We start from the raw sequence: 17,425 nt of genomic DNA, 5'->3' as shown, positions 1-17,425 counted from the left end.
TTTGATTATTAACTCACCAGTTTATCGATCAGCTTTGCACCCTATGATCTGTATGATTATAACCATTTCTCATGACTGCATTTTTCCTGTAAATTTGATCGGCGAGAGTTCTTCACAAGATTTTTGTTTCTTTTCTCAATTTCTCGTACGATGTATTGAAAAGTCCCAACCGTCTCAAACCTTGCTCCGGCCGACTGTCTCATCCATCTGGTGAGCTAAATCGCTGCTCCAGAAGCAACGACGGGGACGTAATTTCACCGCCATTAGTTGTTCTACTCTTTCGTTAAATGGTAGCAGCATTACTGGTGACGAATGACGATTCACTCACTTCTCCTCACCTCTCAGTCCGAATTTACTGTCCAATTCACGCCTGCTGTAAGCCTGCTTCACGTACCTCTCGCATTTACCGTGGTCTGCTTGCATCTGAGTGTTAGTTTCTTCGTTATAGTTTGGTAGTCTGCATCACTTTGGATACATGAAGGTTATTTTTAATCGCTAGGACGCACTATCGGAATCTCGTATGTGTTTGGATCGACGACTACCATTGATTTGCAAGATGACCACTACTCTGATAAAGAGGTAGCAAATACTCCTGATTGAGGACTTTACTCATTCTGTACAGATGGATATAACAAATGAGAGCTTGTTTCGTTGCAGCACAAAGCATAATCTCATTGTTCTATTATACTGAGTTTAAACATGCCGCGAGTTCCATCTACACATATGGATCACTGTTATATTCAATGTAAACCAGGATGTGAAAGTGGTTCAAAGAAAAGCAACAATGGAAGATTGGGTTTTGCACAAGTGGTTCAAAGAAAAGCAAGCACTAGTTACATTTTATGTTCTCGTTTCTTAGCTGTGAACACGAGCACTCTCCTTGATGTTCTGCATCCATTTTTCTAGTGTCATAAAAATTGAATTAGGTAATTATGCAATCGATATTGTATAACAGACGACAGTATTCAGCTTGCTTCAAGAGAAGCTCTCACGATCTCAATATTCCTGAGAGGCCAAAGTCTAATGCAGATTGCTCTTAAAAAAGGTAATTTTGATGGTACAAGTACATAAACATTTTACATACTTCTGCCATCCTAAATAGCAGAACAAAAATCTATGTATCTTTAGTGGATTGAGCATCAGCACTCAATTCTGAGTCTACTCCATCTGTAATACTCACCCTGGTCCCAGGAAAAAAAGAGTAAAACTGTGTCAAACCAGGGGATTTCAGGTGTTAATTCAGTTGGAGAGCAAATGTGGTAGTAGACATGGTCACGAGCCGGTCTGGGATTGATCCGCCTGGTTAGAGTTGGGAAAATCCCACCCTTAACCGTACATGTCATTCGGGCCGGGTGCGGTTCTGGTCCCTGTGAATAGTTTGGGTCCGGTCCGGTTCAACCCAAATTTTAACGAGTTCTGTAATTTTTATGATCAATAGGTTTTTTTTAAAAAAAATTAATTTTCTTGGATGAAATATTCAATCTCAATCGTTATTAACATTAAACACTTTTAATTATTATGTCCAAAAATTTGAACAGTTATATTATATTAAATAAAACTTATAAAAAAATTCAATACTAAATTTTGATGTCCCGAGTTTTTTTTTGTCGATTTTTTTTTTATTATCGCAAAAAATATTATTAAATTGTCCACATGCTATTTTCTATTAAAAAAATTAAAAAAAAATTGCCACCCCGGCCAGCCCGCATACAGATAGTTACCGTCACAGTCCCGGTCTCGGATCAAACTCATTGATTGGTTGACCGGCATGTCGACCACGGGCTAGGTCCGGTTCGGTTCCGGGTCAAACCCGAACCTATGTGGTACTGTGGAACAAATTGCACGGATAGAAAACAACCTTTCAAGAACAAATTTTCCTTCTTTACATTTCTGGGTCTCATGATCTTCTACAGCTTCCTGGAAAGGTTTAGAAGAAATCGGAATTAATCCAATGCGTGGTGAAAACTGTAAGAGGTGCAAAAAAAGAAAATAGTGCGAGAGACTACGTATTTCCACCCAAGAATTTGTCCACAACAGCAACATGAGATATCTGCCACTGTATGCATTCCGGAAATCATCATCCTCTTCTCACGAGCTCCGACATTGATGTTCACTCTGGGAGCAAAATTTGCAGCTTGGGTTACTTGTGGCAAACTGCCATCACATGTAACAATCTTACTTGGGAGCACAAGTAGTTGTCTAACACAAGTTAAATTACGGATCTTTTTTCATAAGAAGGAAATTTTATCCACTAGTCTATGATTTGAATCCACGTGAGTTCGAAATCTATACTACAAATCAAATCTATCCACCGAATCAAATCCATCATTCAAACACAACCTCAAGTTACACACCAAACACACGTATCATCTCCAGTTCAAAGAAGTTCCCAGGTTTCAAGATTTGTTTAACTAAATGGTTCTTGATTGTAAACCGGAGTTTTCATCCCCTGGCCACGGAAACTTACACAATATTGAAAAGGTATGCCCGCCCCCGGCTGGTATGAAACGCCTGCAACAATACTAGATACTGTCAAAATCAAAGTGTAGATGAGAATTTCTCTGAGAGTTGCATAAAAATGAACCCGTGTGACTATATCAGTAGCCAAAGCCAAATGGGTATTGCAAGATTTGCATTTGTAAGCTTCTCCTTCCAACTCAATTGTCTCCGGCCTCTTATTCATGTCACCCGACATTGAACTTCTTCTAGCTACTTTATTTGAAGTATGCACTACTTTATTCTTGATTTGATGCCATAATGTTTTCACAGGAAACAGACAAAACCTCTTTCTTTTCTCCGACGACAAGATAAAAGCTTCGATCAATACAATGTCTCTGCGTGTGTGCCCCCCACGATGAATGAGTTGAGGAGATACGGACAAAAGTTTTCAAGAATAAATTAAAAACCATCGAAACCAACGACAATATTTCTCGTGATTATTTCTAACTTTTTTTAAGTGGTCAAGAAACATTAAATAGTCAGGGGACTTGGCTACGTATCTACAATCAAATTTGAAGTTTTATTTTTTAGGTTGTAGTTGGATCCAAAGATTTTAGTTTGTGAAAATGATTTGAGATAGAGAGAGAGATTTCAAATGACTTCGAATACATCAATTCAAAGAAGCAAAATAATTTTGGATTGGTAAGTGTATGTGCTAGGTTAATAATGGAATATGTTACTTGGGTCGAGTGGATGGTCCTAGGCGTAAGTACTACAACGTCGGATAATCGATGTTATCCGAATTTGTTTTAAAAGTTGGCTATTTTCAAAGAAAGGTGTCGAGTGATTTCTAGGCCACGGACTCGGATGAAGCCTTCTATATATATTGTCAATCATTTCGGGGCGCTAAAACATTTGATTATGTCAAACAAATGAAGAAATCGAAATTAAAAAGAAATGCCCCCACCACTCCCAAAAACTGTGGTGTACATGGAAAAAGAAAATTATAGGCAATGTTTTTTTTTTTGGGTATATTTGCGTTAGTTTTTTTTATTCGAAAATTTGTTAATTATCTCATATCGGTTGGATAAATAACTTGAAAATTGTATATATTGGCTTGGACAATCCTCCCCCCTTGAGCTAGCTTTTGGGGTTGAGTTAGGTCCAAAATCCAATCTTAACATGGTATCAAAGCCCGGGTTCCACCGTTATGTGTTGGACTGCCTATAATTAGGCCACTCGTTCTGCCCATAATTGGGTCATTTGTAAACTCCACGCTCCAGATGTTCATTCCTGAGCGTGAGAGAGATTGAATTAGGTCCAAGTTCTAATCTTAACAAAATTGTATTAGAAAATACAATATATATTTAATTTCATGTTCTAGAAGACAAATTTTTTATATACATGCCGTGTTACGTAGTTGCATTGTATTAAAAATGTTTGTGTCATATATTTAGTTTTATGGGGTTGAATATTTTGACATCTTATGGTATATTATATTTTCTTGAGACTTCTACAAATTCTGAATCTCGGTATATACATACATACATATATGAAATATACATATATGAAATATATATTGGCGCCGTCTGTGGGAACTTGAGTTCAAGACGTAGATATGGTTTCCATTCAAAAGCAAGTCCGACCTTGCTCGGCACCGCAATAAGCCCAACTCTGCTTCGGCAAACATATCAGTCCGACCAGCTCAGCTCTCAGATCGTATATGTGGATTTTATATGGGCTCAAAGCTCAGCAGCTATCCTGGATTGGCGTGGAAGAGCATTTTCTATGTACTCAGTAGCATACAGCTATATTAGTCACGTAATTTAGCTCAACTAGAGAAGTTTCACTCTACAGAAAATGAATTCTGATTCATTATTTCCAGGATCGCATCATTGGCGGCGTCTGTGGGAACTTGAGTTCAAGACGTAGATATAGGTTTCCATTCAAAAGCAAGTCCGACCTTGCTCGGCACCTCAATAAGCCCAACTCTGCTTGGCAAACATATCAGTCCGACCAGCTCAGCTCTCAGATCGTATATGTGGATTTTATATGGGCTCAAAGCTCAGCAGCTATCCTGGATTGGCGTGGAAGAGCATTTTCTATGCACTCAGTAGCATACAGCTATATTAGTCAGGTAATTTAGCTCAACTAGAGAAGTTTCACTCTACAGAAAATGAATTCTGATTCATTATTTCCAGGTTAGTGATTTGGTTTTTAATAAAACTAATATAGCAGGAGAAGCAGAAAAATTAAAAGTTCGGGAGACATGAGATCCCGGCACATTCTTGAGAGCCCGGGCAGACCATGCCAGAGCCCGGGCAGACATCCAGACAGCCCGGGCAGACCATACAGACAACCCGGGCAGAACATGCCAGAGCCCGGGCACACATCCAGACAGCCTGGGCAGACCATACAGACAACCCGGGCAGACATACCAGAGCACCCGGGCATAACATGCAGACCACAACGGCACCTTCTTGAAAGTCCGGGAGATACGAGGCCCCGGCACAGTATCTTGAGTCCGAGAGATATGAGGCCCCGACACATTATCTTAAGTCCGGGAGATATGAGGCCCCGGCATAGTATCTGGAGTTCGGGAGACATGAGCCCCCGGCACATTCCTATTAAGTCCGGGAGACATGAGGCCCCAGCATCTTATTTATAAGCCCAGGGTTCTCAAACCTGGCTCGGGGCCACACACCTCGACCATTCCCAAGTCCCGGGACATGCTCCCCGGCCCAAGGCTCCGCACCTTGGTTCTTAAAAGCCCAGGGCACTACACCCTGGCTCGGAGCCACACACCTCGACCATACCCAAGTCCCGGGACATGCTTCCCGGCCCAAGGCTCCGCACCTTGGTTCTTAAAAGCCCAAGGCACTACACCCTGGCTCCGGGCCACACACCTCGACCATTCCCAAGTCCCGGGACATGCTCCCCGGCCCAAGGCTCCGCACCTTGGTTCTTAAAAGCCCAGGGCACTACACCCTGGCTCGGGGCCACACACCTCGACCATTCCCAAGTCCCGGGACATGCTCCCCGGCCCAAGGCTCCGCACCTTGGTTCTTAAAAGCCCAGGGCACTACACCCTGGCTCGGGGCCACACATCTCGACCATTCCCAAGTCCCGGGACATGCTCCCCAGCTCAAGGCTCCGCACCTTGGTTCTTAAAAGCCCAGGGCACTACACCCTGGCTCGGGGCTCCGCACCTCGACCACTCCTAGGTCCCGGGACATGTTCTCCGGCCCAAGGCTCCGCGCCTTGGTTATTTGTAAGTCTAGGGACCCGTACCTTGGCCCAGGGACCCGAACCTCGGTCATCTACTAAGTACAGAGATTTTTATCCGGTTTAGAGCTCAATATCCCGACTACTTATTGAAAGTTCCTGGCGTATTATCTCAAGTCCATGAGACACGAGACTCCGACTCCTCATCCCATCTCTGGGAGACATGAAGCCCCCGATGCTTTTATAAACTAGATTGATCATCTCTTTGGGAATCCAAGCATGACTAAATCGGGACAGCGAGTATGACTCTAGCCCGACTATTTAAGGGATGTGTGATGATACCCGTGTAAGAGCCCGGGTCATGAATGACCCGGGATATCAAATGGATTCCCAAATCAGAATCAATTTTCAGGATGGATTCTTCTGAAGCCGGTCAAGTGCAAGCTCGGACTCTACTCCACGGGCAACCAGGCGCCCGGGCTCTCATATAAAGCCCCGGGAGGTATTCTAACCGGGCCACCTCGAGAATTGAACCACACTCGAGTATGATTGATACAGGCCGTCTAATCTGTCAGAACAACTTGAGCTTGGAGTGTCCTAGAAGTCATCAGAAGCTAGGGTATGGACAACCGACTTGCCATACTTAGTAGGTGGCACTGGAATCGAGGTACCTACCTCATTTTCTCCTATAAATAAGCAGGTATACTTCTCATTTGAGGGATCCCCTCTCTGGTTCTCTCTGGAGAATTCATCCTTACACATATGTTATCACATATATTTACACCAGTAGCCTTTACTTTTATCTAAGCTACATTGGTTATCATCTTCACCTGCTGACTTAAGCATCGGAGTGGCCTACGCCGGACACCCCTCTGGTGCCCATTCACGAGTTCATCTCCTTATTTGCAGGTCACAGTGGAAGCTATAGTTCACGGGTTCATCTACCTTGCTCATTTTCCTTAATAAATTATTGATATGATCCGGTGGAGCACCCGACCCTGCTCGTCCATTTCGTCAGGATCGCATCATATATATATATATATATATATATATATATATATATATATATATATATATATATATATATATATATATATGAAAATCTGCAAAGATTTGATATCATATGTCACAATGAAATTCCAAAAAACTTGCACTAATATGGAAGTTGGCGTGCCGCAGTTAAATCCGTGCATTGGATAGTCTCCCCCATTAACTCCCCCAATCCTTTCGTACTCCTACCTAAATTTTAAAGAGTGAGTCTCATATGAGACCGTCTCACGGATCATAATCTGTGAGACGGGTCAACCCTACCCATATTCACAATAAAATGTAATACTCTTAGCATAAAAAGTAATACTTTTTGTGATCCAAATAAGAGATCCGTCTCACGAATACGACCCGTGAGACCGTCTCACACAAGTTTTTGCCAATTTTAAACTCATCTAATCTGTAACACTTTATATTTACCCATTTTATCCATCTCTTCACACGTTGAAGCGTCTATCGATCGTCTCACGGATATATTTTATGATCACGTTATCTTTAAAATATATATATATATATGCACAAGCAAGTGTAAACCCGAATCAACGAACACCATTGGATATGTTTGAATTAATGATAATCATCGTTTTTATGGTAAGGATATCACATCGACGGGCGGTAGAATGTCATTAAGCGCAGCTCTTCAAACCGGCTATGTAGGATTAACAGAAACTCGAATTAATGAACCACATATATATGCATTATTTCAAATGTAAAGAGGCTGAAATAGAGTTGAACCAATTTCAATTAAATTTGTTTCCAAAGGGGAAAAAAAAGAAAAACCGTACCTACTTTTCCCTTCGTCTTAAAGTTATTGGTTCCCATTATCACAATTTTCCGACATGCCAAGCAGTAAGGACCAGATCGGATGGTGATGTTATGAAATAGTACCCTGTACTATTCACAACACAATTATTACATCCATAAATATTCGTTAGATATGAAAAGAAATTACATATCATTTTTTTAAATTTCAATAAATTGCATTTTTTTATTATTTTTAAACCTATTAATTTTTTATTTTTGATCTTGTCATGAATTTTTATTTTTAGTTTATAACTTGTATTTTGTGAAATCAAATCAAATGAAAGTGTTATTCTAAACAATTTTGCTTACCAAAATGAATCGAATTCTAGGATATTTTTTTAACTAAGAGGATCGATCAGGTTTGTGGGCTTAGAACTCGTGACTTCTCCCACACTTGAGTGAAAGTAATCACAGAAAATCCAAGAAATTTTAAATATACCAAATGGGTAAAAATAAATAAAGAAATTTCAAAATTATTAAACAGCAGCAAGAAAACAGACCGCAAAGAAAATGCATAGCATTAGCATTCATTACATCCAGTACAATAATACGATAGAATCCTAGAGAAGTTGGGGGTCTCGCAAACATACATAAATGAACTACAAGTACACACGTAATCTTGCATGCATAGAATATTAGTACTGAAATTTAGATAAAGCTCAGGACTTTGGATTATTAATTAAAAACTCCACATGCAATCAAGCTCGGTGGGGCCTATCTTCTGATTCTGGGGCGGAGGAAATGGGCCCAGAGTGCCATATACAGACATCGGATCAACGCCGCCGCCGACCACGGACGGTGCAGAAATACCGGAGAAGAATTTAGGCAGCTGAAGGTTTTCTTGAAGTGTCCTCAGGCTCGGGAATGCAGAAGCTCCGAGGCCGTGCCTCGGGAAATGGGGAGCAGAGGATGAAGATGACATATCATGCATGAGTGAGTTCAGTGGAGGAGGAGGCGGAAACTCGAAGAGGGAATTGTGGTTGAAACTTGGCAGTGCAGTGGTGGAGAAACAGGGCACGTGCTCCTTGGATTTACCATCGGCACCATGGTAGGAGGAGCTGTCGTGGTCAGTAGAGGTGGCCGAGAGTTCGAGCAGCGGCGGCAACGAAACTGAAGACGGGGAGCTTACTTCCAGGTTGACTTGGATGGCGGCCCTCTTCTTTCCGCCGCCACCGGCGCCACTCTTTTGAAAAACCCTTGAAATCACCCATTCATCCTACAACACACAAGTGAAACAATCCTTCCTAGGATAAATGTCAAGTACAATCAAATTACACATCGAATGTCACTTCCTACAATGATCCGTTCAATCAAAATCCACTTAGATATGGATCCAAACGTTAAAGCAACTTTCTAATTAATCAATTTTCACCCAATCCCATCAGCGTCAAGACAGCCATTCGAATTACAACAATGCAAGAAAGAAAAGGCCGAATATAAATATGTCGTCGTTCTATCGCATTCATCATGTGAAATGTAACATGGCCGTCGTTCCATCGCAATCATCATGTGAAATGTAACATGGCCGTCGTTCCATCGCATTCATCATGTGCAATGTAACATGTCCGTCAAGTACTTGACAGGCAAATTAGACTACCAGTTCCGCTTCAATAACCCATGCCAACAATACGAAAACTAAGAAAAAAAACTGATTTTAAGCAATCCAAACAAAAAGCATCTGTAAAGTGTACATTACTACATTACGCAATCCAAAATCACCACTACTCATCAATGATTGGCAAGTAAAAAATCGAATTGGTTTGAATACGAAGAGCAAATAACCGAACCTTGGAGTTCCTGGATAAATAATGATATGCAAGTTTTCCTTCGAGACGGTATTCATGCATGACCCAGTTGCTCTTCTCTCCTTTCGGAGCCCTGCCCAAGTAGAAAACTAGGGTTTTCTTCATGCCCACCAGCGAGCAAGACTTCGAGCTGTAGATTTCCCGGTCTTTGCCAGTGGCTTTCCAATAGCCGGCTTCGGTAGCCCGGTTAGTCCTTAACCCGGTTGGGTACTTGCGGTCACGAAGGCTGAAAAAGTACCATTCTTTTTCTCCGAGTTTTGCTCTCCCTACACGATGAAAGTCAAAAAACCCTTGTAAAAGCCATGCAAAATTCGGTGCATTTGTACCGCATGATAGCTAACTAGTGAAGAAAAATTAAAAAGAGAGAAGAAACTCTCAAGGACTAAGAATCTACCTGGGAGATGCCAGGGCTCGCACTTGTTAAGATCAACTTCAGCAATGGCTCTGCTGGTGAAATTACAGTCGAGTACTTTCTTCAATAGGTAGTACGTGATCAGTTCTTCATCAAGAGGGTGGAACCTGAACCCCGGAGGCAAATGTGATTCATGACTTTCTTGGAAGGCGCGGTAATCCTCCATTTCAGGCAATCCAAGAAACCAAAAACAGGAATTCAAAGAGAGGAAATTATCCTACTTAAAAGGGTTTACAAGAAAGCAAACCTAGACTCGGGAACAAGAAAAACGTTAAAGAAATCATCATCATACATATTATTCACACACATATTTAGCCGGGACTTGGGAAAGAAAAAATCTGAGACATCAGGCACTGCGATGGGTGCTTTTGTAGTTGGGGAAATTAAAGCAAACGGGAGGATTAAGCTTGGGGAAATGAGATGGAGTGTAACAAGGGGGGCGTAGTGTTCATGGGGATTTGATGAATCGAGTTGCAGGAATAAAGGCAAAATAATAAGGTATGATATGGCTGGAAAAAATCTGCACTTCTGGGCTGTCCTCTTCTGCAACTTCTGCACTCTCTGCTGCACACCCTCATCACATCCATACGGCTAAGGGACATAGGGGGGTAGCTACGAACTGCTGTATATATACGTGTATGTACGTATACATACATATATATATATATTATATACATACACACTATAAGACAGTTTACAGTATGCGTGCGTGTGCAGGTATTTCCGATGTCAGTGAAGAAAATGAAAGGGATGAAACAGAATGTAGTTTAAAGAGTAAGGGTTGGGGAGAAAATGAGAGATTTTTTTTCATGAATTCACCATTGTCGATAAAGCTGATTCATATATCTCTTGTGTCAGCGCAGTACACTCATTAAATATTAATAATAACAATAATACTGGACACAGACAATAATATATTAAATAAAAATAAAAATAAAAATAAAAATAAGCCATTTTCTTTTATTTTTATATATTTATTATTATTATAATTTATTTTCCACCATTCATCTTCTTCCTCTGTGGATTCAGTCGTCATCACATCGCATGGTAGGCACTCTCTCCCTTGTTTTCCTCTTTCCTTTGTTTTTTCTCCCAATTGCTCATTTGTCCTTGCCTTGCATGTAATTTTTTTTATTAGTAATTAAAATATTTTATAATAAGCTTTTTTCGACTTCATCGGACATTAGATTTAAAATTGAATTTATAAAAAAATATGAATAGATAATCATAAACTCCATTAAATTTGTGGCTAACAAAATATGATAGTATTATGTGAACAATATTGACATGGTATTGAATTATGTTTTTATGTGTATATTTATTTCGAAAAGCATAAATAATAATTGCTGATAGGTTTTCATAATATCACAGTGAAGGAAATAGAAAATCATGCACCCCATCTCAGGCTGATTTTTTTTACTTGAGGTCGAATAGTGAGAGATTTTATTAATGATGTGGATCACGGAATTTGTTAGTTATCCCATGTAAGTAAGACAAAATTTATGGGATTTGTATATATAGGCTTGGACAGTCCTTCTCTATTGAGCTAGTTTTTAGGGTTTACCTAGGTTCAAATCTCAATCTTAACACGGTATCAAAGCTCATGTTTCATCGTTATGTGTTGGACTGCCCATAGTTGGACCATCTGTTCTGCTCATATATGAGGTCATTTGTAAACTTCAGGTTTAATATGTTCATTCATGGGCGTGAGAGGGGTGTGTTAGTGTTCCCGCATTCATTAGATAAAATCCCTGAGAATTGTATATATGGCTTGGATAATCCTCCCCCGTTGAGCTAGTTCTTGAGGTTGAGTTAGGTCCAAATTTCAATATTAACTAAACTCATAAATATTAAAAAAAAAAAAACAACGCTATTCAATGTATTATAAAAATTTTGGTGTGATTGACATATAAAAATTTCGAATCAAATATTTATATATCAATGCAACACAATAAAATATATAAACAAATTGAGGACTAAAACTAACAGCCAGTTTCTCAATTAAGAATTCTATATCGATTCGGCTCTTTGGTTGGCTTAGAAATTTGTCAAATGCACATCGATATTTATATAATGAATTTTATACAATATATCAAAACTAGAGTTAGTCTCATGTGAGACCGTCTCACGGATCTTAATCCGTGAGACGGGTCAACCCTACCCATATTCACAATAAAAAGTAATACTCTTAGCATAAAAAGTAATACTTTTTCATGGATGACCCAAATAAAAGATCCGTCTCACAAATATGACCCGTGAGACCGTCTCACACAAGTTTTTGCCTCAAAACTAATATTATATAGATGTGTGTGAGTGGCAGTGTAGTCATATCATTGTTGACTTTTAACTCCGTCACACCTAACATCCATCTCCTCCCTAGTCTATTCTACTATTTTTTCTCCATTCCACAAAATATTGCATCCTATTTTGTTTGTGTTTAGGAATAACAACGTAAAAATGGATGCCAACAAATATTTTTTTAGCTTGTATTAATGAAATTAACTCTATGTCGGAAACAACGATATATTCAAACACTCAAATCATGATTTGAGCAATCTTATTAACAAGATGTGAGATTATCTCAATCTGTGAGACATGTCAACCATATCGATATTAACAATAAAAAGTAGTACTATTAATATAAAAAGTAATATTTTTTCATTAATGACCCAAATAAGAGATTTGTATCACAAATACGATCCGTGAGATCGTCTCACACAAATTTTTGTCAATATCAATTTTTTTTTAAAAAAATTGATAATATTTGCATGCTGATGACTTCGAGTGGCATTACTATTTTCACTGAACAGAGCTAACATCTCACTGCGATTCAGTGGCAGTGTAAAATGTGCATTTTACATTAAAATAGTAAATAAAAAGCTGGAAAATATGGCTGTTAACAATTGCTTTCCGCAATTAATATTTATTATATCTCCTTGATTTCCATGATGAATTCAACTGAAAAGCCATGAATTTACAATTAAATGCAAAAAACAAATTTCCATGGATCGAAGCGTATAACCATAAATATCAAGTTAATTTTGGCATTAATTTAAGCCAACATTTTTTATTAAAATAAAATGAAGGGAAGATTACTGATTACATATGATTATAATTATAATTATGACCAATAAAAAGTCCTGAAAATTGAAAATAGTATAATTTATGTTTGAAGTGTTAATAATTATACCTTCGGACATGGGACACAATACATAAGTTACCAATTTATTCTACCCAAATTTGGTTAAAAAAAAAAAATCGGGTTAAAAATATACATAATAGGATTATCGATTGACTATATATTAAGTCTTAGCATAATAGAGACAAGATTACGATATATTTTGTATGAATATACTTTTTATTACATCTACAGATAAAACCTCAGCAATATTATTTTAATTTTAAGTTAAAATAGAGTTTAGTCATATGTATTTATATAATATATAGACAGAAGGAGTAGTTTGGAATATGCAGAGAGGAAGGGCATTAAATATCATGAGATTAATAATAATATTGCTATATGGCATGCATGTATCTCATCACCAATCCCATCCAAAGAAGTCAGATTGATTGATGCTTTTACAATTTGACGCGTCATTCTCCCCCTCCCATTTTCAGATACCAAGACCCCAAACCCAACCCCCCGGCCAGCTTTTACAGAAAATCATTCCTCCCAAATTATTTTAATTTTTATTATTGATAAATAAATATACATAATATAATGTCTTAAATGGAAATTGAAAAGGCCCCCCCCTTTCCCAAATTTCTTTCGGGTTTGAAAACGAGACTGTCTTTAATACTTTTAACAAAATAGGCCAAAAATCTCCACCAAACTGGCTCCTATTTTTGGCTTCTTTGTGCTATTATTATTATTATTATTATTTAAATAAAAGAGACATAGAATCTCTTTGTACTGTTTTGAATTTGGCATTTTTTGTAACCTGCTTTAGCTAATTGTAGCCTCCAACAGTCCCACGCAGTGAAATCTACATTAAAATTTTATGCAATAGAGTTTTTCCAACTTGTAATTTCTATGATTCTATCATTGTTCATTAAGAGTGAGCAATGAAGAAATTGATTTGTAAAGTACTTGACACATAGGTAATAATTTGTGTGAGACAATCTCAGGAGTCGTATTTTGTGAGACAAGTCTTTTATTTGGGTCATCAATGAAAAAAATATTATTTTTTATGCTAAGAGTATTATTTTTTATTGTGAATATCGGTAGAGTTGACCCGTCTCACATATAAAGATTCGTGAGATCGTCTCACAAAAGACTTACTCTGAAACATATCATTTAAATCCAAATTTATCTCAAATTTAGGTCGTGTTTGAATCGACTGGTTTTGAATTATTTGAATGAGTAACATATAATTTTCTAATGTGTAATTTCTATGATTCTAACATTGTTCATTAAGTAAGCAATGAAGAAATTGATTTGCAAGGTAATTGAAATATAGGCAAAAACTTTTGTGTAAGACGGTCTCAAGAGTCGTATTTTGTGTGACGGGTCTCTTATGCTAAGATAATTACTTTTTATTGTGAATATCAGTAGAGTTGACTCGTCTCACGTATAAAGATTCATGAGATCGTCTCACAAAAGACTTACTCTGAAACATATCATTTAAATCCAAATTTAGGTCGTGTTTGAATCAACGGGTTTTGAATTATTTGAATGAGTAAGATTTAGGTGAATTAACATATAATTTGAGATTCAGTGGAATCAAATATGTAAAAGTTGCAAATAAGTTCCATCAATCTAATTGGCTGATTACGTTAGAGGAATTTCATTGGCATGGAAATAAGTGTTGCGAAGGAAGATTTTATTGCACATGACGACAACGTGAACTCAGCCCGCCGCCCTCCACCATCGGCGCATCGTAGTACGAGCCACCGCGGACCCATCGCCCCAGGTGTAAAAAATACACCCCTAAAGTTTTCCTTTGGCGTGAACATTTGGTTAACCCACCTGGTGAGCAGTGTACACACTGCACGTAGTCTCAGTAACTGATCGTGCGTGGTCCATGTGTACGTGCCTACAGTTGGATGGACCACAACTCCCTCAGCCGTTGGATTGGACTGGATTGGACTCACGGTATTGATGGGCTCTAAATTGGGCCTCTTTTATTACCGAATTGGGCTCAACATCTCACCCTTAAACGTGATTAAAGGGAACCCAATCTGTAAATAAAATCGAATTTGAACATGACATAGCTTGTGGATGGATACATGGTTCAACAAAAAAAAAAAAAACGTCTTTCGAGAAAATTATATTTGCAGGGACAAAATACTTCCAAAAAAATATATTTTTCATCAAACAAAAACTCATGTAAAATGTCTTATATATTATTTCTCGTTTTAAAAATATCATATTTTCTTAGCACAAATTTTTTTGTGACGGTCTCTCGAGTTATTTTTAAGAGACATGTCTTATATTTTGATCACTCATGAAAAAAATATTATTTTTATGTTAAAAATATTACTTATTATTATAAATATGTGTAAGATTGACCGATCTCACAAAAAACCTTACTATTTTTTAGTTATATAATGAAAAATATTATGGAATATATGTTGATTTGAGTGAAAATTATCATTAAAAATATTAATTTTAATTTTTATATACAAAATATTATTTTTCACTGGGAAAATATCAATTTTGTTAGTTATGTCATGAAGAAATACCATGTAAGACATATTGATTTACGTGCAAAATATTATCTTTCATATCAAAAGTATACCGTATAAGATATGCTAATATATTATTTCAATATCAAATAAATTATTATTCCCTCAGACATAGATCGACTCGAGCCGCCTAACATATATAGATATGGAGTTAGTCTCTTGTAAGACGGTCTCACGAATCTTTATCTATGAGACGAGTTTATCTTACCGATATTCAAAATAAAAAGTAACACTCTTAGAATAAAAAGTAATACTTTTTCATGGATGACTCAAATAAGAGATCTGTCTCACAATATACGACCCGTAAGACCGTCTCACACAAATTTTTGCCATAGATATATGACTATTGCACATGATACCTACTATTTTCATTATTCAGCACAAAATTATTTTTAATAAATATTAACGCAAAAGAATTAGTTTTTTAAAACTTGTACTTTTACAATTTAAAAATAATATTAATAATAACTCAAAAATTCACCGAGATTATGTTATGAATTAAACTGCTTAAGACAAACGACAATGCCCATCAATAAATAGTACCTAAATTTGGTTATGAATTAAACTGCTCAAAACAAATGACAATAAATTGCCCCACCAAACTTATTGGTGAAATTATAGATTTTTGCTAATTAATAGTCCAAATTGAAATGTACAAGCAACGTGTGAAGCACACCCCACACTTGGAAGCATGCGACGTCTCGTTGCTGTCCAAAGTTTCATGTTTTTACGTGGACGTAGTCTTATTCTTACTCCATCCCCATTCGTTAATTTCGAGCAAAATTTGTGTGATACGATCTCACCGATCATATTTTGCGAGACATATCTCTTATTTGGGTCATTCATGAAAAAATATTATTTTTTATGTTAAGAGTATTACTTTGTATTGTGAATATCGGCATGGTTTATCCGTTACACAGATAAAAATTCGTGAGGCTGTCTCACAAGAAACCTACTCGAAATTTCGCGATATACATAACAACAAAAGTTTATTATTTTCAACTCGGACAAGTTTTTTTTAATAAAATATTTAATTGTACTTTTCCAATACAAAGTTGGCTCATTACGAAATTGTAAATCAGTGAGTTGCCAATCTCATCCAAATATGAGTCAAATTTAAGGTAATTTAAATATCAGATCTTGTAGATAAGACTCTCACCAATTTTTACACACACACGTGTATATATCACTATTGTACATATAAATATTAGAGTAGGTCTCATGTGAGACCGTCTCACGGATATCAATCTGTGAGACGGGTCAACCCTACCCATATTCACCATAAAAAGTAGTACTTTTAGCATAAAAAACAATACTATTTCATGGATTACCCAAATAAAGATCCGTCTCACAAAATTTGACCCGTGAGACCGTCTCACACAAGTTTTTGCCTAAATATTATATTATCGAGTAGTTTTTTTATATGAAAAATCTAGAAATTATGGTAAAATCGAAAATTTTGGATGGTTTTTTATAAATTTTTTGATAAATTAATTAGAAGAGTTATTTAAATATAATAATATTTTGTATTTTTATAAATTATGGTTGTTTATAATAATTTTTCTGATTAGAAGTGTTGTACAGTGTTTGGCAACCAGAATTTGGAAGGATTTCAGGAGATTTGGATTTCAAAATCCTATTTTTATTGTTTTGCAAATGATAGAAAAAAAAAGATTCGGATTTGTTTAGAATTTTATGGGATTTCAATAAGTATATCCAAATCTCATCAAATTTGATAAGATTTGGTAGGATTTGAATTTTAAAAACATATAAATTTTTTTTATCTAACACATCATTCTTCACCAAAAGTTTTTACATGGTTAGACTTTTTTTTTTTCATTTAACTTTTTAAGTTGAAAGATTTCGTTTAAATTTTATAAGTTTCTTGTGTTATTTACTGATTAATATAATAAAATTTTTATTAATTACCAAAACCTCTTTTTACGTTTAATAATTAATTTCATGTTAAAGTTTGAAGTTGTTTGATATTTTTGTTCATTATTAT

At 36.9% G+C, this 17,425-nt stretch overlaps 2 protein-coding genes across 3 annotated transcripts; both read right to left on the bottom strand.

Annotated features, from left to right (window-relative positions):
• Positions 1–772: 772 nt before the first annotated feature.
• LOC140814597 (protein yippee-like At5g53940) lies at positions 773–2,882 on the bottom strand. Of its 2 annotated transcripts, none has more exons than XM_073173629.1 (5): positions 2,585–2,882; positions 2,468–2,511; positions 2,007–2,115; positions 1,859–1,917; positions 773–1,181 (listed from the first exon to the last, which is right to left on the bottom strand). In XM_073173629.1, the coding sequence occupies exons 1-5, from the start codon at positions 2,693–2,695 to the stop codon at positions 1,115–1,117; spliced, it is 390 nt and encodes a 129-aa protein (XP_073029730.1). In that variant the 5' UTR covers positions 2,696–2,882; the 3' UTR covers positions 773–1,114. The 2 variants fall into 2 exon arrangements, with proteins under 2 accessions (XP_073029730.1, XP_073029731.1); XM_073173630.1 differs by having other exon boundaries at positions 1,859–1,904; positions 2,585–2,880.
• A 5,138-nt stretch (positions 2,883–8,020) lies between these two features.
• Positions 8,021–10,544, bottom strand: LOC140814307 (protein CUP-SHAPED COTYLEDON 2-like). Its single transcript, XM_073173249.1, has 3 exons — positions 9,715–10,544; positions 9,303–9,586; positions 8,021–8,731 (listed from the first exon to the last, which is right to left on the bottom strand). Exons 1-3 carry the CDS (start codon positions 9,896–9,898, stop codon positions 8,195–8,197), a joined length of 1,005 nt encoding a protein of 334 aa, XP_073029350.1. The 5' UTR covers positions 9,899–10,544; the 3' UTR covers positions 8,021–8,194.
• Between the last annotated feature and the right edge of the window lie 6,881 nt (positions 10,545–17,425).

This window comes from Primulina eburnea, chromosome 15 (assembly GCF_022965805.1).
Source record: "Primulina eburnea isolate SZY01 chromosome 15, ASM2296580v1, whole genome shotgun sequence".
NCBI lineage: Eukaryota > Viridiplantae > Streptophyta > Magnoliopsida > Lamiales > Gesneriaceae > Primulina > Primulina eburnea.
This window is presented reverse-complemented; position numbering and strand designations above follow the sequence as displayed.